The 24,162-nt window shown below is 44.1% G+C and overlaps 1 protein-coding gene across 4 annotated transcripts in view; it reads right to left on the reverse strand.

Annotated features, from left to right (window-relative positions):
- Nucleotides 1-24,162, reverse strand: part of LOC144782087 (RNA-binding protein 6-like) — a 1,028,143-nt gene that overhangs the window by 16,165 nt on the left and 987,816 nt on the right. For all 4 annotated transcript variants that reach the window (XM_078661245.1, XM_078661243.1, XM_078661244.1 and 1 more), the window contains 3 exons: nt 17,566-17,640; nt 15,183-15,274; nt 14,413-14,542 (listed from right to left, as the gene is read on the reverse strand). In XM_078661245.1, the coding sequence (XP_078517371.1) occupies nt 14,413-14,542; nt 15,183-15,274; nt 17,566-17,640 (297 nt within the window). The remainder of the gene's footprint in view (nt 1-14,412; nt 14,543-15,182; nt 15,275-17,565; nt 17,641-24,162) is intronic.

A 24,162-nucleotide genomic window follows, 5' to 3' on the forward strand; every position in this document is an offset into this window, starting at 1 on the left:
ATATGAAAATAAGGGTCCTGCAAGTCCAACGCTGCCATTCGGGGTTCGAGTGCAGACAGGACCTGAGCCAGGGTTAGCATTTTGAACTTCTTCCGGAGGAAGCTGTTGAGGGCCAAGAGGTCAAAGATAGGACGCAGGCCTTTGGCCTTCTGGGCCCCAGAAAGTAGCAGGAATTGAAACCACAACCTACTTCTGGAGCAGGTACCCTCTCGATAGATCCCTTTGCCAACAGAGCTGAGACTTCCCAACGGAGAGGCGCCAAAAAATCCTCCGACATGCAATCGAAAGATGGTGGCATGGAAGGAGTGGTAGTCTCGAAGGGGAGGGAGTAGCCCCATCTGCAAAACCCACCTGTCTGACGTGATGGATTACCAGTGGGGAGGCGATGGCGAATCCTGCCACCCACTGGTCGCAGGTCAGACTAGGAGGGTTTGGAGGCTGCTGAAGAGGGGGAAAAGGTAGACTGGCCCACCCGCTGGTTTCCAGACCAACGTCGCTGGGTCTCATGTCCGCGGCCACGCAGAGGCTGGGCAGCTTGCGTGGACCGAAGGCAGGACTGGATCGGACGTGATGGGGTGCCCTTCCGTAGCCACGAAAGGCAGACTTTGGGGGGCGGGAGGACGCAGCGAGGCCCAAGGATCTGGCCGTAGCCCAAGAATCCGTAATACGCTTGAGCGCAGAGTACGACCTAGCAATCGTTCTGTCCAGAGAGGCGGGGATGTCCAGTCCACAGGCGATTATGAATTTTGCTGCATCTCTCCCATCCGGGACTACCTGGGAGAGAATGGCCCAGGCCTCTTCTGGACACTGAGGCAGCATCTGCGCAACTGTATCCCAGACTGTATAGGTATAGCGGGCCAAGAGGCTTGCAGTATTCACGGACTGCAGTGCCAAGCTGGGGGAAAAGAACATACCCTTCCCAAGATGATCCAGCTTCTTGGATTCCCTATCCGGGGGTGCGGAAGGGAATGAACCCTAGGAAGAAGGGGCTTGGACCACCAAGCTCTCGGAGGAAGGGTTTTGGGAGAGGAAAATGGGATCACCTGGAGCCGGGCGGTGGCGGCGGGCAATCGTCCGTTCCACAGGAGCCCCTGTGCTGGGCTTTGACCAAGTGCCCAGAAGGACTTCCGTGAGGGCTTCATTAAAGGGCAAGAGGAGTTCAGATGAGGTTGCCGCCAGTTGAAGCATCTGTCAGGAGGTTAGTCTACAGGGCCAAAGCCTCGGCTGCCCTACATACAACCACTGCATAAGAGTCGCCCTCCTCCGTAGCCGCGGTAGGGGGAGAAAGCATGCCATGTTTTGGGGAGGTATCCAGACCACTGGCATCACCCAATTCCTCTCTCCAGTCCGGCTCTTCCAGCTAGTCTGTGGAAGGGTCTAGCGACCCCTCCCAGTTCCCATCACCATCCTCAGGGTGATAGGGAACACCTGGGATGAACAAGGGTACACAAAAGTACCCTCCGGGGTCGGACATCGTATCCGCTCCGGGTTCATCTTGAGGATGGGAATGGCGTCAGCCAGGGGCAAAGCCGGCCCTGGGGCATTGTTGCCGGGATCGGCAACAGGGAAGGTCGAGTAAGGTCGACCGGCATTGATCCCGATCCAGGCCAGGATCCATGGGGACCCTCCGGCGCCGGAGCCGCCGGCATCGAAGACCCAGGGGTCCCCTACCAGCTCCTCCGGGCCCAAAGGAGCGCCAGGGGAGTTGGGCTGCCCAAAGATGGAATAGAGGGCTTCGTAAAATGCACCAAGCTGGGCAGGGGACGCCCGGCTCCCTGAAACGGTGGGTGGCGCGGAGTCGTCCCTGACTCAGGCACCGGAGACGGAGACTTAGAGCGACGACATTCCAGTTCCTGCATTGCGTTAGCTGACCGACGGAGGAAGGCGAAGAGCGACAGTGCTTCTTTGCCTTCTTTTTGTGCTTCGACTTAACCGAGGAGTGCGAAGACTTTGACGAGGTGTGGTGGCTCCGCAACCAGTCTCGAGACCTTCCCTTCAAGCAAGCCCGGGAGAGACCCGGGGCCGACTACCGGGCCTTGAAAAGCTTTCGGGACCGCTCCTGCAAAGACTTCGGATTCATGGCCCGACAGTCGGAGCACGACTTTGGGTCAAATGACTAAGGGGCAAGCTCTCTGGATCTGCGCTAGGCTGACGCAGAAAAAGAAAGAACTGACGTCAGTGCAGGGGCGGCGTCTAAGTAGGCACCACAACATCACCCCGGTGACCATGCCACCGCCGCAAGTGGAGTCGACCGACGCCACCTACCGACTTGCAGGGGTATTGCAGAAGAAAAATGCTACTTACCAGTATGCATCTGTTCTTTGCATGTAGAGCTACAGAGTTACACACTGTGCATAGATGGCCACCTAGTGTTGGGCCCGGATGTTTGCAGTTTGTTTTGTTGTAGAAAAGTCTTTGGAAGTCACGGGATAGGTGACTCCTCCTTTGGATGATACTGCGCATGGGTATCGGCTCCATCCCCAGATTGTTTTTCGCCATTAGGGAAGTGATGGAGCTGTACAAGAAGTAGTGATGTCCATGTAGTTTGTATCTAATTAAGATAATACTGGAACAGATAAAGGTAGCCGGGGAGGCGGGTGGGCGTGTGTAACTCTGCAGCTCTACATGCCAAGAACAGATACATACTGGTAAGTAGCATTTTCTGTTCGAGGCATGTGAGCTACAGATTACACACTGTGCATAGATAGTATAGCAGTACCCACCTTAGCCGCGACCACCCCTATCTGTTGCAGTTGTTTGAAATAGAGTTTTTAGTACATCATGGCCCACAGTGGCTTGTTGCTTAGTTTGCACATCTACACAATAGTGTTTTGTGAATGTGTGCGGTGTAGACCATGTAGCTGCTTTGCATATGTCATCTAAGCGAATGTTCCCTAAGAATGCCATAGAAGCCCCTAACTTTCTTGTAGAATGGGCTTTTGGGGGAATTGTTAACGTACGCTTGGCTTTCTGGTAACAGATTTCTATGCATTTGACAATCAACCTCTTAATTCCAGATTTTGATATGGGATTTCCTTTATGTGGTGGTGAAAAGGACACAAAAAGCTGTTTTGTTTTGTGAAAACTTTGTGTTCTTTGTATGTAATAAAGTAGAGCTCTTTTAACATCTAAAGTGTGTAGAGCTCTTTCAGCGACTGTTTGTGGCTGCGAGAAGAATACGGGCAGCTCCACAGATTGATTTAGATGGAATGGTGAAATGACTTTTGGAAGGAATTTAGGATTAGTACGAAGAACCACTTTGTTATGATGCATTTGCATGAAAGGTTCTTGAATGGTAAATGCTTGCAGTTCGCTTACTCTTCTAAGAGAAGTAATGGCTACTAGGAAAGCTACTTTCCAAGTTAGGAATTGCAATTCACATTTGTGTAAAGGTTCAAAGGGAGGCCCCAGGAGACGTGTGAGAACGACGTTTAAGTTCCACACTGGTGAAGGTGGTGTTCAGCCCTTCCATGAAAGCTTTTATAGCTGATACTCTAAAAAGAGATAGATGTTGTCTATTTTGTAAGTATGCTGCTATAGAAGCAAGGTGTAACCTGATAGATGTGTATGCTAAGTTACACTTTTGAAGGTGTAGGAGGTATCCTATGATGTGTTGAATAGGCACATCCAGGGGGTTTATGTGATTGTTTTGACAGTATATCACAAACCTTTTCCACTTAGCAGCATAACATGCTCTGGTAGTGGGACGTCTAGCTTCTTTGATGACGTTCATACATTCTTGAGGAAGGTTAAGGTAACCAAACTTTATGACTTCAGGAGCCAGATCGCTAGGTTGAGCTGAGCTGGGTCCGGGTGTCTGATCTCTCCATGGTTCTGCGTTAATAGGCGTGGAGATAGGCTTAGTTTTTGGTGTGGCACCACAGATAGTTGCAGCAGTGTGGTGTACCACGGCTGTCTGGCCCCAGTTGGAGCAACTAGAATGAGTGTTAGGGAATGTTGCTGTAGTGGGAGAGGAGGAAAAGCGTTCGCAAATAGTCCTGACCAGTTCATCCATATCGCATTGCCTTTGGACAATGGGTGTGGTTATCTGGCGGCGAAGTTTGGGCATTTTGCATTGACGTGGGTGGCGAAGAGGTCTATCTGAGGTTGTCCCCACGTTTGGAAAAACGGTTGAAGAACTTGCAGATGAAGTTCCCACTCGTGGATCTGCTGTGTCTGTCGACTTAGTAGATCTGCCATGGTGTTTTGTACTCCTGGGACATGTTGGGCTAAGAGGAAGATCTTTAGAGGTATAGCCCATCTCCATATCTGCTGCGCTAACTGAGAGAGCTGCAGAGAGCGTGTCCCGCCTTGTTTGTTTATGTAGTACATCACTGTCATATTGTCTGTGCGGACTAAGACAGCTTTGCCTGACACTTGAGTTTGAAATGCTTTTAGGGCTAGAAAGACAGCTAGCAACTCTAAGTGGTTGATGTCGAGTAGCTTTTGTTGCGGTGTCCTCCTGCCTTGCATGGTGTGATGCAGTAGGTGAGCTCCCAGCCGGAGAGAGACGCGTACGCTGTCATGATTATTTGGGGAACTGGCTCTAGGAACAGTTGGCCCTTTGAAAGGTTTTTTGTGCTCCACCATTGCAGAGAGCGATGAGCCCGACTGTCTACCAAAACTAGGTCTGTTAATTGACCATGAGCCTGGTTTCACTGTCGTTCTAGGCACTCTTGAAGTGGACGCATTTGCAGTCTTGCGTGAGGTAGATAAATATGCAAGATGCCATCATTCCTATAAGTTGCATGAACACTCGAGCTGGAAGCGAGTGTTGTGGTTTGAATTTTGTTCGTTGCGTTTGTACACTTGTTATCCTGGCTGGAGAGGGATAAGCTAGTGTTAATTGGGTGTTTATTGCAGCACCGAGGTATTGTTGTGTGTGCGAGGGTAGCAGATGTGACTTGGTGTGATTTACTGTGATTCCCAAGTTGTGGAGTAGTAGAATTGTGGCGTGAGTGTGTTGTACACACTGGCCGTATGAGCTTGCTTTTATGAGCCAGTCGTCCAGATATGGGAAGACGTGAATCTGCTGTCTTCTTAAGTGTGCTGCTACGACTGCTAGGCATTTGGTAAACACTCTTGGTGCTGTTGTGACTCCGAATGGGAGCACTTTGAACTGGTAGTGGTGCCCGTCTAGCACAAATCTGAGATATTTTCTGTGCGCTGTGTGGGTGGGAATGTGGAAGTAGGCGTCCTTGAGATCTAGAGTTACGAGGAAGTCGTTTTGTAACAGGAGCGGAAGGACTTGTTGAAGTGTGACCATATGAAAATAGTCTGACTATGTAAATGTTTAGAGGTCTGAGGTCTAGAATAGGTCTCAGAGATCCATCCTTCTTTGGAATTAAGAAATATAGGGAGTATACTCCCTTGCTGTGCTGATGCTTTGGAACTATTTCAATTGCATTTTCTGCAGGAGAGATACCACTTCCTGTCTGAGCAGTGTCAAATGTTCTTGTGACATTGGACGCTGTCTGGGTGGTAGGTTTGGGGGGTGGATGTTAGTTCTAAACAGTAACCTGGCTGGATTATTTGAAGCACCCACCTGTCTGATGTAATATTTTCCCAGGCTGGTAGATATTGCTGTAGTCATCCCCCGACCGGAGTGGAGTGGGGCGGGGGAAGGGGAGGGGAGTCATTGGGTAGGGGTGGAGGCAGAGCGGGAATTGTTGGTCTTGCCTCTGCCCTTGTTGTTGTTACCTCTGTAACCACCCCTTTGGTAGCCCTTACTATATTTAGATTGTGTGGGGGCTTTGTAGGAGGTGGAAGGTGTGTCTGAAGCATATCCTCTGTTGTTACCTCTATAGGATGAGCGTCGAAATGAACGTCTGGGAGCCTGCGACTGCAAGGCTCCCATAGATTTTGCTGTGTCTGTATCCTTCATTTTTTCGAGGGATACGTCCACATTGGGTCCGAATAAGTGTTGCTCATCAAATGGTTGATTGAGTATAGCAATCTGGACTTCAGGTTTAAAACCGGATATGCGTAGCCCCGCATGTCTACGCAGCAAAACACTTGTGTTAACTGCTCTGGAGGCGGTGTCTGCTGCGCCAAGTGCACAACGAATTGAGGTGTTAGTAATATTTTTCCCTTCCTGGATAAGCTCATTAGCTCTATCTTTGTAATTATCCGGGAGGTGCTGCATCAGTGACTTTAGTTCATCATAGTGAGCTCTGTCGTAACGTGCCAATAATGCTTGTGTATTGGCGATACGCCACATGTTTGCTGCTTGTGAGGCAGTTCTCTTTCCTGACGCATCAATGAGTTTAGACTCTTTGTCAGGTGGGGAGCCTCACCTGACGTTTGTGAGTTAGCCCTTTTGCGTGTGTTTGAAACTACAAGCAAGTCTAGGGGAACTGTAATGTAAGCTGGATCTGAGGGTGCAGCTTTTTAGGTCTCGCCTGTCAATGCGCATGCGCATTGAGCGGAGCGAGACTATAGGGGCTTAAACAGAGTTTAACTAGACTGGCGATTTGATGCAGTGCATGTGCGCTTTTAGCTCAATGCGCAAGCGCAATGAGTTAAAATGCGCGTGCACAGCATCAAATCGCCAGCCATCTGTTGCCCAGCTTGGTGCCGCCAGCAGCTCTTCCCGCTCTGCCCCCGGCTGCATCAAAGGCTTTCACGGCCGGCCGTGCTTTCAGTTTCACGGCCGACAGGCCGTGTCTCCTTATACGATTTCATCAAAAGAGGAAGAGAGTCTTATTGATTCTTGCTTCAAGGGTGCGTTTTAATTGTTTCTTTTATCTAATTTTAATTTGAATATAGCACATATATCTCTTTTAAATAGGTGTATGGGGTTGCTGGCCAATATGTCCCTGCTGTCTTTCAGTTTTAGAGGCTTGTGATGGGTACATTTTGCACTTGTGTCCTCTGTGTTGATTACCCCTTCCCCCTGTTGCTTCTGCCCCCTTTCAACCCCCTAGGTTGCTTCCAAGTACACCCACCCTGTGTGTTTCCTCAGTGTCCCCCTGCCACCTCCCATGGACCTCCCCCCTCCTGTTGCTTCCCACGGCTGGCCGGCTGTACTTTTTTTTTATCGCCCTCGTGTGTTTACGCCTCCACTACTTGAGTCAATGGGCTCTGTTTACAGCAGCGGTGACGTCAGCTCAGAGGGGTTCAGCTGTAATCCCCTCGCCTTCTGAAGGCCCGCCCTCCTTTGCCCATCTTTCCATCCGTGAGCATGACTTCTTTGTATATGTATTTAAATTCCATACGTGTCACACCTATACATCTACTTACACTTCCTTATTGCCTCTCCTGTTTATCTACACCCCTCCCAGAGGCCGGACATTGTACATAGTCTTTTTTTCTGACAAACGTTTACGTTTTTTGCAGCATGTTATTTTATTGACAGCTATTTATTTTGCATAGCTCTGTCTTGTGAGTTACGTTACGCAATAGTAACCTACTTACTGATCCCGGGATTTAGTTTCTGGGCATGCCTCCTTCCCATATCCCGCCCCTTCTCTTATGCTCCTTTCTGTGTTTCTTTGTGACACCTTTTATTTTCATTGCCACTTCAAATCTGCCACTGTGATTTGCCCCGCAAAAATTATGGAAATATAACCTCAGTGTATGAGCTATGACGTTTTTTGTGTAGATACGATTTCATCAAAAGAGGAAGAGTCTTATTGATTCTTGCTTCAAGGGTGCGTTTTAATTGTTTCTTTTATCTAATTTTAATTTGAATATAGCACATATATCTCTTTTAAATAGGTGTATGGGGTTGCTGGCCAATATGTCCCTGCTGTTTTTCAGTTTTAGGGGCTTGTGATTGGTACATTTTGCATAGGATGTTAGCTGAAAAACGAAAGAAGGATATTTGTTTACCATGGGCTAAGCATTTCGTAACCAGAGAACAAACCGTGCATCTGAGGCATAATTTGCACGATAACTGTACATTAAGCTCGGGTGCTGGACGCATTTTTTCAGCACCGCCACAGAATCACTCAGCACCACCACATTAGCACTCAGTACCACCACATTATCACTCAGCACCACCACATCACCACTCACCACCACCACAGCATCACTCAGCACCACCACAGCATCACTCAGCACCACCACAGCACCACTCAGCACCACCACAGCACCACTCAGCATCACCCCAACATCACTCAGCACCGCCACAGCATCACCCCAGCATCCCTCAGCGCAACCACAGCATCCCTCAGCGCAACCACAGCATCCCTCAGCGCAACCACAGCATCCCTCAGCGCAACCACAGCATCCCTCAGCGCAACCACAGCATCCCTCAGCGCAACCACAGCATCCCTCAGCGCAACCACAGCATCCCTCAGCGCAACCACAGCATCACTCAGCGCAACCACAGCATCACTCAGCGCAACCACAGCATCACTCAGCGCAACCACAGCATCACTCAGCGCAACCACAGCATCACTCAGCACCACCACAGCATCACTGGTTCAAATATGTTCTTTCAATGTTTCAAGCTGTTTTCAAGCTTTCAAGCTTTATTACAAATCACAAAAAGATGTTAATATTTCACTTCTGTTCTTGGATTCTCGTCACAATAAAAAACACTGAACATAATCTTCACAAAAGTTATTTACAAAAGTTTAAGCTATTGCCATTACAAATTAAATACATTATTTAAGTATTAATTATTTTATTAAAAGCCATTGTTATTTGTAATATCAATACATCTAAGTCACGTAAATACAAAACATGTTGCATTACACATGCTATAGGTGTCACATTTGCAAAAGTTATAACTATTGGCATTGTAAATGACAAAGCTATTAATTGAGCTATTTTAAAAAACACAAATAAAAAAAATGTCATTTATAAGACCAATAGCTCAAACTTTCCTAATGCGAGACCTATTGCATTTCCAATGCTTGTTATATTTTTTCTCTATTCGTGGGTTAATGACCCAAGTTCTAACTGGATCTTTAAAAACCTCAGGGGCGTGTTTAATCACTCCTTTGAGCATGGGTAAAATGGATGAAGATCTTTGTGCATTGCCAAATGTATCTAGTAGGAAGTCTTCCTCTACTGTGTCTGTATGCATATCCACCCGGTGATATTGCGCAGCTCTGTGTACCAACTGATTAAAGCCCATAGTGTCTTCTGGCGGGGAAGGCCTAGAGGGGTATTTGTCATCTTGAGGGACATTTGGAACGTCTGGCGTGTTATAATCGTTCCATGGGTCAGGTGAGCCTGGGGGAATAGATGGATCATCTGCGGTACCCCCTATGTCATCAGAGCGATCATCCCCATTATCATTATGTATGATAGAGTAGGGGAATGTTGTGGCAGGGGAACAGGTGGTGATGGCATAGGTGGAGGAGAAGGCACTCTTAGCGGGGAAGTAGCTACGTCCTTCTTCTTTGGAGGAGGAGCCGGTGCTGGTGTTTCTAGTGGTCGTTTCTTTGAACTTAAAGTTAGTCGACCAGTAGTTGAATCTTTCACCAAAGTCTTTTGTACAGGGTCTGGGTGAAATAAGTCGTCTGCAGAACTGTGATCTTTTGGTGTGGAGGAAGGTTTTGACACCGAAGTTGCTTCTTTTGGTTTTTTGGTAATGTCTTTTACAGGAGAAGCTGGGATCTTTTTTGGCTCCGAATGTTTTTTCGGCTCAGGCGATTTTTCCGGTGCCGATGAAGGTTTCGGATCGGGTTGTTTCTTCGGATCCGAAGCTTTGCTCGGCTGCGATCTTGGTTTCGGTGCCGATGGTTTCGATGTGAGCGTGGCAACCGATGGTGTCTTTTTCGGTGCCGGTAGGTGTGCGTCGGCACCATGTGGAGGTCGACTCGAGCCCGAGTCGCCTGAAGGCTTTGTTAGCTTCTTAGCCGGGCCCGAAGGTGGGGCAGGAGAAGCAGTGTCTCGGTGTGTACCCGAGGGCGAGGGTGTGACCGGAGCCTTTTTGGGGTGTGTCGAGGAAGGGTCGGGGTCGACGGTCTTACTTACGACCCGCTGCGCTGGAGTGATTTCCTCGACATCGGAATCTTTTGCCTCGGAGTTTCTGTCGACGCCATGTTGTTCTGGGACGTCGACGCCTTCCTCGAAGATGTCGTCTGGAATCGGAGCTGAAGATCTTTGAGCCATTGTTCTCCGAGCTCTTCTTTCCCGGATCGTCTTCTTGGAGCAGAAGGAGGCACAAGCAGAACATTCTCTGGCACCGTGCTCCGGGGAGAGGCAAGGTTACACACCTCATGAAGGTCGGTGTGGGGAAACTTCGACCCACATTGAGGACACTTTTTAAATGGCATCCTTTCCATGAGCTGGAGTCGAGACCTAGTTGGGCCCAAAGGCCTTTGACGGCGACCGGGATCGAAGTCCTGGATGTTGATAGAGTAGCGTCTACTGGAAACGCGTTCTAAGCTGAATTCTCGAAGCTGTGAGGACTGCGCGCCGACGGAAATTTGCACGCCGACGGAAATCGGTTCCAACACGAAGCGCTGGAAACACATCTGAGCCCGGTGGCAGAAAAAAACAATCTGGGGATGGAGCCGATGCCCATGCGCAGTATCATCCAATGGAGAAGTCACCTATCCCGTGACTTCCAAAGACTTTTCTACAACAAAACATACTGCAAACATCCGGGCCCAACACTAGGTGGCCATCTATGCACAGTGTGTAATCTGCAGCTCATATGCCTCGAACAAAAAATTCTCTGGTAATTCTAAGGTAAGCAATCAACAGATCCCAGTCTTTTCGGAAAAACACAAGCTGCTGGATGTGTCTCAGTCAGTGTTCAAACCCTCATTGTACAGAGACTGCCCTCCTAGCTGCCATTGATTCTATTAGACTCTCGCTGTATGAGGACCGACCAGCTGCATTTATACTTTTAGACTTATCTGTAGCCCTCAATAATATTTCACACACTATAATTACACAGAGATTATGCAAGCCAGGTGTATCCTCAATAGGACTCAAATGGATTAAATCTTTTCTCACAGACAGGTACCAGTCTGTTCCTCACTCACCCAGATTTAAATCCAGTGCCGATGCTGTCTCCTATGGAGTCCCGCAGGGCTCGTAGCGAAACCCAAATTTATTTAATATCTATTTGCCCCTCTAGCAGATATTTTCATAGAAAAGGCTTTGAAATAGTATCCTATGCTGATGATACTCAATTGATCATTTCCATACCAGACCATACAGATATCACCAGAATAATATTTTTCTGATTGCTTAAATAATGTAGCATCAAATTCGTTGAGCCCCTGTGCCTCATCCTCTGGTAAATTTTCCAAAACATCTCACCCCTCACCTCCCAAGCAATGAATTAGCTGTGCAAGTTTTCTTTCTGCGCTCAGATTTGTTCCACAGACTCATGCATAGTTCAGAAAAACTTTCCTCCTTTTACTCCAATTTAAACAACGGTGGTGGTGAAACACTGCATGTTTTCTGATAAACGAAGGCAGTACATTTAGGAATCAAAACGAAAAATGTCTGGTAATGTTTGACTACACCACTGTACAAATTGTATCCAAGTGCAGAAGAGTGGCACTCACTGAAGAATACAATGTAAACAAGTTTCCAAAAGAGTTGCTCATCGGTTAAACAGAATTGGAGTATTATAAAAACAAATCATGCCAAATTATTTCCAGTAAACTGGTTACACAGGTAGTGATTACCACTGTACACTCCTCTGTTGATAATCATAACTAAACAATGTGACTACACAAGCTGTGATCACCCACTACATATTCCTTTCATTCCTGAAACACTTTTTACAGAATACATCAGTAAAAGCTTCACAAAAGATGGATGTCAGCAACGCATGAGAGACAGTGCACCCTGTTCAGTTTGACAGTCTTGTGTTGTTTTCACTAGGGCTTCACCACTAAGATGAATTTGCACAAATACGCAGTCCAGTATTTGACCTCAGAAGACGCTAAGTAAACCCACGCCAAGGCTTTCTCTCACTATCGCAGACGTTACCTTCTAATGATATGGGTCACAGTAAGCAACACATCATGCCACGCCCATGCTGTCGCTCAATGTCACATTTCACTGCAACGCTGCCTGCCAATACTTTCCTCTTCCCTACCACCCTGAAGCACATACAATGCCGTGTTTCAAGGACTCAACACGTCACAAATGCACTTCCTTCTTCATGATGCTGTTGCTTTCCATATCAAAGCTTTCCTTTAATCTCACAGCTTAATGTAGAATTAACAGTTAATTCGTTCAGACACTGTCAGGTCAATGATTATCGGTCGTACAAGCCACTGCCCACTTGCTCCATCTGCCTCGTACTAGTCGAACATCATCTCCTTGGAAGAAAACAGTCATAACTGGACAATGAATGTTCGCACACTGTGATGGTTGTGTTGAGGTGAATATCCCTTCCACAACTCATCGCCAGTAAAAAAGTCGATAAAAGAAAGAGCCACGATCAGGAATTAGGCGACTTAGTATTTATTCACCTGAGCCACTAACGACAATTGTTCCAAATGTTGCTACAGAAACCTCAATAGAAGAGGTCCTGAGTACTCAACTCTGGCACTGTGACTTGTCATTGGTGTAAACCCTTCACACTCATTCCTTCTCCTGCTTTCACTCGCCACTTAGTTGGGGTTGTTGCTGTCCAGGAGGCAATTTTTACATTCAACAGCAAAGCATGATTAGAACTGTTTCATAATCATGCCTCCTTTGCAGTTAGTAGCTTGCATTTAAAAAGAATATATAATACTAGAGGGTTGCTCATACATGCTAAAGAAATTATTAGTCATAAGATTGCAAGCATCTAAACAGCAGTTATTCTTCACTATCTGGTGACCAATAGCAGTCTCGTCTTAGATTCTGTATTCACAAACCATAGTGGCACATTACAAATTGAATCTCAAACCTTGGCGTGGCGTGCACTTATTTAAAAGGAAGAAATTCCCAAAAGGATCGCACAGACAAATATAAAGATTGTGGAATCAGGAAAAGTATTCCCTAATGTCTTCAGTATAGGTGATGAATCAGATGGACAGCATATATTCAATAACATACTCAAAACAACAAGTGACAAAAAAGTCAAAAATACATCCTCTACCTCATACAATCCAATACCCAAAAGAACTCCTCAGTGAAGATACTGTGGTCTTATTTATTGAGAACATGTAAAAAAGGGATTTCGCTAATAAAAAAAATAGAAATATGTCTGTAGCCTATTCAAACATCTGTCCTCGAACCTTTTAAGTCTAAGATATGAGCTGAAAAATAGCAGAGTCAACTAAAGCTGGCCATCTGGTTGTACATCCAAGCTTGTCGTCTTGTATTAAGGAATGTCACCTTACTAGCACAGACACTTATTTTTCATGCACACAGACAACAATGAGCAACCCCTGAACCACAATAGATGGCGTTATTACTGTACTGCTGCATAATTAGACTACAGATTTCACCATTATTGATCAATTTCTAACATGCCATTTATCATTAAAATGATTTAAAAGTAACTAAACAACTTCAAATACAGGGAAGCACATGAGCCAGCCAGAAATCAAAGCTGCTGGAGGAGTTAAAACTATATTGGTTTAACATTTCTGGACCTGTCAGCTATAAAGGACACTATGGACCATAACATACTCATGCAAATACTGAAAGATTGGGGCGAGGGGGGCACTGAAGTTTAACGCCTTAACCGCGGCGGTTTTTCCGCCGCGGTGCGAGCGTTCTAGAGGGTGGGCGGGGCTGCGTCGGCCAACGGCCGACGGCAGCACGGAAGGGAATAATGTTTGGTTTGATTCCATTGTTATGGCCAGTCACTCGAAAGAATGAAATAGACAGGCATGAGTTCTACCAACTGAAGGTAAAATGCAGTGTGCCAAAGTGATCATCATCATTATCTACACTGCAGTTCAAAAGATAGATGTTCCTGCCACAAACATTTAGTGTTTAAGCGAAATATGTAAGCCCTAACAAAATCACTTCAAACTTAAAGATAAAAGACATCAAGGCTACGTGTTTGGCCTACAAGAAAAAATATTGTCACCCACACAAAGTTGATATCCAAACTCAAGCTTCAGTTACCCGTCTTAAAATCATTACCAGCTTTGTTTTAACCCCTTCCATGCTCATGACAAGGTCAGCTCGTCATGCACCTCAGCAAAGCTGACCATGTAATTTCAATGGAAATTAGAGTAACAGTGGGAATTGCCTTAGCACCAAAGGGGTTAAAGAAAGGAAAATGTCTTTACATATAAGGAAACTACAGGTGAAGGAAATGCTTTTTTAAGTAGAAAGCCACATGCAGACTTGCTGGTGTTCAAACGTATTTGGTTGACCACACTCATACAATTTTATATCTGTAGAATAAAGATGTGAAAAGCAGCTGCTTCTTTCAGCATAATGTCTGCTTCAGAAGGGTATCCGGATATGAAGACAATTGCCTTCAGTGGGTCTCTTTACAGGGTTCAGCTAAGTCACTTATGCAGTATCAAAGATTACCTCCCCAGGGGATTTTCGGTCCTGCTGGCTCCTTCCGGGCTTAGAGACACCTTTTTTCCATGTGGCTTTTGGTGTCCGCCTCACCTTGGTGTCACCATCAGCTTCAGATCTGATAGGAGAATCACTGTCCCTGAAAGAGCGAAGTGTTAGTAAAAAGCTCACCAATACAAAGGAATTTGACAGAAATGGCATCTTACACTTAAGTGACTTCCTTGAGGCATATGTGTAAAAAAAAAGACATGTATATTTTCAATAACTAACAAGTTTGAAACCGCTCAGCTCTCAGTCAGTCCCAATAAAGTAACCTGCACATACCAGGACTGCCTGGCATTTGTTTTATTAGCAATCATTTTTTGTATAAATCTGTTTATTGAAGTTCACTTCATGAGTGACTGATTTGGTCCTCTTGGTTCCAAGGGATCAACAGAGTGGCCCACGTACACTTTTAAACATCTGCAGTCCAATTGTGTAGCCTTCCTACAGATTCACTCTTTAGAAAAACAATGAAATTACCAGCCATACCAGCAATTATCGTTACAACTACAACACAGCTTTCACTCCTCTAACACAAACTAAAATAAAACATAAGTATCTAGTTACAATGCACCAAACACCCAATGAACCAAGACCAAAATAATCAGTCCGTTTCTGGTCATTCCACTTTTTAGTACTTTAGTGATGAACTCCTTATCTCATATCTTTCAATCGATCGACCTAGTATAACTGACCTCCACCGATCAAGTAGCTAGAATTTAGAAGGCTTCAATTACCTCTGTACATCTCTCAAGTATTTAGGACGTTTAATTTCTGGTGACATTTCGCTCAGATCTCGCTTCTCGCTTCCTTTTTCTTTAAGTTTCACCTTTGACAGAGAAAAAATGCTCCTTTTAGTTACTACATCATTCACAGTGTACTTCTATTGAGGCACCAATGCTTATCGCGTTCTAAATAAGTTGAAACACTAAAGTAAAAAAAAACAAATTGTCATTCTGTTAATATGACAATGAAAATTAAAATGATGTTGGCAAACAGGGATAGCTTGAATTTACTCCAACCTGCTTTACTTCTTTTCACAGGGGCAGATCTCTATAACTTTGCCCGGTCATCTGCTTCATTTGCTATTTTAACCATTGGAGCAAAACAACCCCACCCCATGCTGGGGTATTCTTTTGCACTTGTGGTGTACGTCCTCCCAACCCTATCACCAGCAACACAACCCATACCAGTTGGTGTTAGAAACAAATTTCATATTTATTCTGATTAAAATAACTTATTTTTTAAACAATATAATATCACTGTTTATAGTGTGACGTCTTTCTAGTAAATGTATTTTTAGCCATTTAGAACGCTCTAATGCCATTACAACAGTAGATTTCTTACCTTCGGTTTACTGTCATTTTAATTCATACTTGATTTTCACACCTTTTCCTCGTCTTACAAGATTACCAAGAATCGGATTTAATGGTTGCACGTGGCTCTGGCAGCAGAATTACAGAATTATATAGGTGTCACCTGTGCCAGTCACCTCAGTTCTGTCGAATTTCATACATTCCATACTGCTGACCATGGTGTCCTGCCGGACCTCGCCATCTTATCTATAAGTGTTTTTTAGAATCTGAGCCAAAAAGATAATGAAGCCTCTGCTGGCATGTCGCCCTGGTAGAGGCACCGGGTCACAGTCTGAGTCTATGATGATTGGTTTTTCTTTTGTAATTTCGCAATGCCACATTGGGCAAGATAAGGCCAAAGTTGGTTTGGTGTCTAACATCTAAATCAGCCTGGATCCTCTGCCGACAACAGTAGAGGATGGGCCGGCTCAGGTGAAAGCATATACCAGAGTCTGTAGCTGGTAACAAGAGGGTTAGAAGGTGACAAAGATAGATCCGCTGGGAATAAACTAACTGATGACACCTTCTGTTCCTTGGAGCTGAGAAGTGCACTACATGGTGCTGGAAGCACACCAAAAGTCTGCAGCATGGCATTCTTAAATACCTCAATCTGCGGCAGCATGCTGAAGGCCTGCTGAATTTATGGACAAATGGGGGGAGCAGCTGAGGAATTAACTCTCCCGAAGATCTCAAGGTTTAACAACTCATGTCATGACGCCCTCACACCCTCTCTAAGTTTGGAGGAGTGGGATGGGGTCAAGCCCTGGTTTGATTTTTATGCTTTTGCATTAATTTCAACATGGACTTATTGGAGGACTTTCAGTGTGAGGATGACTGCTTCCGGGTGCTGGACCGATTCCATGCAAACTACATGGAGTGGGATTTACATGAAGGCTGTTGCTACTTCTTGAGTTTGGAGACATATAGCTTTGCTTCCCAGTCCTGGATCGCCTTCGGGTCTCTGAAGCATATTTATCACACAACTAAGAATAATTGCCAGAGCCCAAACACCAGAGAGGCTCCTCAAGCCGTTCCGTTACCAACATTTGCTTCCTGCAGTTCCAGCATGGTTTGAAACCTGTAGTTTTAGGAGGAGAGATCATTTCCCAACACACTGGAATTTGTTTTAGAAGTGGTCAGAAAAACAACATGTTTGAAAGTGGAGCTCCAGATCCACGTTGAAAGGCGTAGGAAGGAAGGAACTGATATTCAGGGCGCAGGGATCCTGCTTATATGTGGCTCCGCTCTATCTTTTATAGAACGATATGGAGCCAATGTGAAGCAGCATGGTAACACCAAGTGGTGCACTGGAGCACTAGTCGAAAAGGTTTCCAGATCGAGTCTGGAGCCTGGGAAATATTCTAAGGTGAGAAATGTGCATTTAAATGTATCCATAAGAAACATATTTGTTATGATCTATACACAAGAGACCATTACAATCCCACCAGCAGTAAAGCAATCAACGAGATTACTTGGTTTGGTAGGGAAAAGGTGAGCTGCAGGGATAGGAAAATGTGTAGTCTTGTATGTTCAGGGGTGATACCTTGTCTGGTCTACGCAAACCAACTCCAGAGCAACGGTCTCAGAAGTAGATGGTGCTACCCTGGAGTTATGACTGCCTACTTAAACCTCTGTGGGTCAACACAGGCAGCTGGGATAATTTAAAGAAAGATTGTAGAAAGAAAATATTGCTTATGAAAACATTTCTTACAAACTAAACCAAAAATGACAGAAGAGTCAAAGTTCAGGATTGCTTTAAACATACCTCCCTCTCTTTCATTTCCAGATATTCAAGCTCTCGTTCAGACTGTTTGATTTTCCTGTGGATTGCCATATTTTGCTGCAAAGCAATAAACAGTAAAATGAGAAAGGAAAAATTAATTTAAAAAGTAGCATATTTTAAATCATCTTTAGAAGGAAGCTTTAGCAGAAGGCTCTACACTGCAAATTGTTGACTGAACCTGAAGACAACACCCTGGGTAGGTGTCACACTAAGCCTCAGAGAACACTTTGTTTTTGTTCTCCAATTCCAAGTCACTCTGTCCCTTGCATGGCCTACACCTTGCTGATTCTAATGTCAGTTTGCAGCACTAGTATTTTATATATTATAAAACAGAGGCTGCAATACCCCTGCAGGTGCGTTGTAGCCCACCGTAGCACCCCGGTTGCGGGTGCGAGTGGGACTTTAATGATAGAAGCAAACTCAACCCCTCAGCCAGCCGGTGTATTTCCATGCTTCCCGGAGGTGAGTGTGCTGCTACCATGCTTACTCAGCCCAGGGAGCCAGATGGAGTTTGACGTACGGCAGAGCAAGCACTCGGCCCATAGGGCATGAATAGGTAAAATACTGCAACGCAAAGCAATGATTTGAGGACCCTCATACACTGAAGGCTGTGAGCAAGGGCGGAGAGAGACATTAAGGCTCATAAACTTTAAACACAAAGGAACTTTAAGGAGGCACATCTGTATCTAAGCAGCCCCAGGAAAATAGAAAAGTGGAGGCAGCGGCAGCTCCCCACACAGCGAGTAAGCAAGGTAGTGGAAAGTGCAAGCAGAAGTTGCAATCATATGAGCATTTAAGTGGCGCTGTAATTGCAATGCTCGAAGAGGGGAGAAAACGGATAGGCACTAAGCCCACGGAGCCCCCGCCTCTCTATTTTCACGGAGGTATCAAGAACAAACAATATTAGGTGGCAGACCGGAGGTACAGAGTTAGTAAGAATGGCCCCCTCTAGAACCATGTCAGATCAAGGACAGAATTTACAACAATAGGGGGAAAAGTAATAGTAGGTGACCAAAGAGAGTACAAAAGCAGAGGCAAGGAACAACTCACCAAGGGCCTCAAAGGCAAAGAACATCCAAAAGAGCCGTTACCGAATGAGGCACGGCGGCATTCAGTCCCCAAATCAATTAAAGATGTAATGGCCAGACATTTTTTAAAAACACAGGTACAAGCTGACGTATCACCCTCAAGTGAGAGAAACACAAGCGGTGGAGACATAGGGAACGAAAGTGTGCGATCTCTTGACCTCTCCTACCATTTACAAAAAACATAGATCTCGTTATCATTCTCTGATAGAGCCAAGTTTGATTTTTCTCCGTGTATGTTTTTCCCTTATGGACAAGAAGGCTGTGCTAGAAAGTCTGACAGAGAGCACGGGGGATGAAAGAGTAGGATCTGGGAACAGGGAGGAAACTGGAAACCTGTTAGTCATCATCAAGCTCTCTTCTAACGAAGAAGCAGGAGTTTTTGCTCAGCATTCGTCTTTAAATCTAGAGGTTTCAGCTTCTTCGTCAGCCTCAATGTTGGATATAATGTTAATTATGCAAAAAAGCCTGGCAAGGAATCTTTGAGGTAAAACAATGATATTCTAAAATCCCAGAAGGGCCAGCTACAATCCATAACTTCAGAATTAAAACAAATAACGGATCATATGTCAACCGTAGCAAGGCCAGTTGAGGGTATCAGTAAAACCCTGCCAAAAGAAGGTCACGGGCAGGATGGAGGGGATATAGCTAAAGAGCACCTACAGTTTACATCTCGAGATGCTCAATTTTGATAAAAACACGGGGCAAGCCCACAATGTATAGGCTGTACATACAACACACAAGGGAAATAAGAAAGGGCCATCGAAGCAGAAATAGATTAGGAAAGGGGAGGTAATCGTAAAGGCCCCTTAAAAGATACTACAAAGAAGCAAACACAGGGTTCTAAATAAGCCGCCCCTGGAAAATAAAATTATAAGTGGATGCCAGGGGCCCGATACATGGAAGAATCACTCGCCTTTCAGGAGAAAGATGGGCGGCTATGTAGAAGAAGATGGGGATGTGTAGTAAAGAAACAGACAGTAAATCAGGGTGGACATGCCGAAAAAAGAGATAATAGTAAAGAGGAAGATAAATCATGTAAAGAAGGCAAGTCCAATAGAACAATGATATAGAATGACTGGGGAAAAAATAAGTTATGGGTATATCTAGAGCCATACAAAGGGAGAGAAAAGGTAAAAGAACAAGTAAACTAGTCCCTCTGAATTGTTCTCAGTTACTATTTTCCCTCTCAAAATGCCCAAGCTTGAAGACTAACATCAAACGATGTAAGAAAAGTAGGGCTCATCAATGACATTAAGGGTAGCGAAGTAACAAAAGTGTTCTTGTATTCAGAAATAGTTAAGGCAACACTTGAGAAAGCTGAGGTGCTAAAGGAAGGCATTACATTTGTGATGGAAAATGAAATCCCAGAAAAAGAAACACAAACACCTTTTTGAAACCCCATCCTGGGGTAGGATCATAGCAAGTTACCTTTGACGAACAGGGCATCATGAATAGAAGACACGTAGAATGTAGTAAGAAGGGTGCACTCAAAGTAATGATTCCAAAGCATGGCCCAGAAGAATATAGCGAAGGTCACTGCAAAGGGAATCGTTATGCGGCTCTGACAATCTCTGCTACTAAGAAGTCAGGATGGTTGAGTGGCATAGATTAGGAAGAAGAAGGGGTCGCACAGCCTAGGAATTCTATTGTGGAACATCTGTAGGTTTGTAAAAATTATAAGGCTAGAAGTGTTTAAGGAAATGATGGAATTATACGAGATTAAATCTACAGGAAACTTCGCTGTGCGACGAACCTCCAGCATTAGATGGGTTCTTGAAGGTTATTAGAACCACCAAAATGTGGGGCAGGGATAGCTCTTTGGGGGGGACTGACAATACTTATATCCACTAAGGCAGATAAAGAGGTTTAAACCATGAAAGTGAGAAGCAACTGGATTGTCGCCTGTAGAGTCCACCTATACATTGAAGACACTACGTATGACTGTCTGACAATAATTACTTTATATATCCACTTGAAAGAAAGAGTATGGATTGGAGCTAAAAAGATTTAAGGAAGATATGGAAGGAATCTGTACAAAGTTTTATAATGACATTATCCTTTTGCATTCACATAACTAGGCGCAGGGGGTAATAAATATAGAAGGAAGATTGACCTGGAAAATTCCAATTAGGAATGGGTTACGCCAAGGATATATCCTGGCTCCCCTGCTTTTTTCTTTGTTCATCGCTGATCTACCATCAGTATAATCTGCATCAAAAGGCCCGAGCCCTAAAATGAATGCCACACACATAGCTTGCTTGCTATATGCAATGATCTGGTCATAATGGATAGGCCTACAAATTAAAGTGAATACATTCTTGGAGTACTGCAACAAAAACAAAAAACTAGTGGTAAATATAGACAAGGTGCTAGGATTTGGGAAAATATGTAAAATTTGAATGGCATTTAGAGCCTAATAATCTAGAAACAGTGAATAAATATTTAGGGGTATACTTTGAACAGAGACTATTATAGAAAGATCATATTGAAGGACTCAAAGTGAGAGCCATGGTGTCAATAAATGAGCTTAAAAAAATTAATAAATGCTACAGAGATACGTGCCTAAGACCTATTCTACCTGTTTATGCAGCCATGATCCGCCCATAATTCCACTATGAAGTTGAAATGTTAAGCCTAAGTGGCACATTGAATTGAGATATGAAGAGAGGAAATGCCTGAAAAGCCTAATTTTACTACCACGATCAGCAATGACCCAGCAATAAGAATGGAAACAGGATTAATATCCTGGAGCTAACAAACTTATGCTGAGTCTGTAAGATTCTGGATGAGCATGGAGACAGGGGAGGTGCTTAAACTGTTGTCACTTTGTAAACATGAGATAATGCACAGTGAGCTGCAGAGGGCCAAGAGCACAAGAAAGCTCCTGGAGGGAATATGTAGGGCATTGGATTTAAATATAAGTGAACACCTTCAGCTAGGGACAACAAAGGGCAAACTCTGTATATAGATAAAAAAGACTAAAGAACAAGATATGCAGTATTCAAAGGGGGAAAGCCATCCGTCCAATTTACTCAGAATTCATGGCGGAATGAACAGCGGTATCCTTATGTTGACTCTATACCAAACTCCACATTTAGATCAGAGATATTAAGATTTAGAATAGGTCTAAACTGCGCTACAGCAATATTAAGACAAAAGTGGTTATGATGGATGAACACGGAAAAGGCACTTACGGAATAAATGTAGTGTGACAACTTGCACATTCTTTTAGACTGTAAAAAGTTTCAGACACTGCGGAAAGGAATTAAAAAACCTTTCTGTCTTAAATATGGTATCCATGAACAGCAGCAAGCAGTAGCACTTTTAACTGATCTGTGATATTTGGACGTGATATGTGTCTTAGGAAGATTTGGGATCACCATCAAAGGCATTTTATTTGATTTTTAATGGGACCTTTTAAAGTATTTTTTAAGGAATGGATAAATTATAGGTCTAAATTGGATGGATGACATTACAACGCATGCTTTTACCACGCATGCCTTTTCAACGCGGTATTTACAACAAATACCTTTACAACGCATAGTGCTTTGGGGCGCTGGATAGTGAATAGTTTAATTTACTATTCCAACTCCAGTCCCCGTGGATAGTAGGGAAGGTGTTGGATAGTAAATTAAATCTATTCCCTATCCTAAAGCGCCTCCCAGCGCAATGCGTTGTAATGGTTTGCGTTGTAAAATTTGCGTCATAATGGCACTGCGTGGTAAAAGTTGCGTTGTAAAGGATGTTTCCCGTCTAAATTGCACAATGTGATTTTATTAATATTTACACTTATCAGGTTGGCTAATTTTAATACGGTTGTATGTATGTTTATAAGATAAAGGTAAAAAAGAAACATTTTCTGACAGACTGAAGCGGCAATCTGGAGCTATGGAAGCTTTTCTTGATCCACTCTGATGCCTGGGAGGATTTGTCAAGTGATGAATCAGCAGGTAGAAGTATGCACTAGAAATTATTTTTGATAATAATAGCGTCATCTGTGCTTCAGCAAGAAATTTAGTGCTTATGATTTCAAAACTGCTAATCTGAAGGACAAGGGAGCCTTTCAGCTTCACCTGCCTTGTCCCGGTTTTACCCCAAGCATTCAAGCTGTCTGGTTGTAAAGATTGTTGTGCAGTCAATTTTCAAACAAAATGAAGCAGGGACCATCAAAAGAAACACAGAAAGGGAGGTCTCAATCTTGACAACCTGGATACTACTTCTGAGATATGATCTCAACAGTTTCATACAACATGATGAAAATATATTTTCTCATTGAGCAATTTTAAGAGGCTGTTGTGATCAACCATGTCAAATGTAAAATATAAATTGCACTAGGAAGTACAGGGTCCTTCACCAAAAAACCCAAGATTATAATCTACCTTCCTGATAAGGGTAATTTCAGTGCTGAGACCAGTTCAGAATCCAGAATGGAAATGACCTAAAAGGTGATGTTTTGAAGCAAAATTGTTTAGTTGGCTGTCAACACTTTTTAAAAGATTATTTGTAAGTACAGAAGTAGTGAGATGGGTAATGTTTTTTATGTCTGTTGTGGAGAAGACACACTGAGGCCCATACCAAAATTTAGTGGGTTTTAGGCAAACCCACTGCTTACCAGCGGTTGGCGTTCTTGTCAATCTCATTTTCCTGTTTCTTAATCAATGGTTTTCCTTCAACTTCTTGTGTTTGTCCTACTCCTGGAGCATAGCTTCCATATCATCCTTTTTATTAGATGACTTGTTTCCTTCATTGTTCACATTAAATGAACAATATTTTTCCTTTTGCTTTCATCTCACCGTGAGAGTGCATGTGTTTTCTTGTATTCTTCCTTTTTTTTTACTGATTCCTCTACAACAATCCACCCTTCTACGTGTTATATATTTTTCACTCCTTCCCCAACCCTGATTTCTTATGTATTTCATCCTTTCCACTGCCTTCATTGTTACGCCACTCTTCTCTCCATCGCGGCCTGTATTTACTTCTCCCTCTCATGCTTCCACACTGCTCCTGAACCCCTCCAGTTTTTTTTTTTAAAAGCAAAATAAAAGTGGGTGGGATGGAATTCAATTTTTGGCTCTCATTTGCTGCTCTGTCACTTTGTTTTTAAAAAGCACTTTTGCACATTTCATTTACTTTTCAAAAAAATGTAAAGCTTCAAGGGGTGTCTTGTCAATACAATGTTGTACATCATCTGAAAAAAGTATTCGTAATGACAAAAGGTCAAAAAGACAAAACCTAGTGGGATCAGGGAAAACTGTTTTTGAGCGGAGGTCAAACAAGTTATATTTTAAGGGAGTCTGAATCAGACTCTATTCCCACAGAGATACTATTTTAGGCAAGAGTCTGAATGACAACAGACTTGCATTCTTTCATTATAGTGGGGAGGTGGGATGATAAGAGTATTTGGAGTATCTACTATCTAAATGTGCTGCTTTGACAGCATGGTAGTTGATCAAATCCAAAGAGTTCACTGTATCTAGACATATTTCATTGA

Source organism: Lissotriton helveticus, chromosome 9, assembly GCF_964261635.1.
Source record: "Lissotriton helveticus chromosome 9, aLisHel1.1, whole genome shotgun sequence".
Lineage (NCBI taxonomy): Eukaryota > Metazoa > Chordata > Amphibia > Caudata > Salamandridae > Lissotriton > Lissotriton helveticus.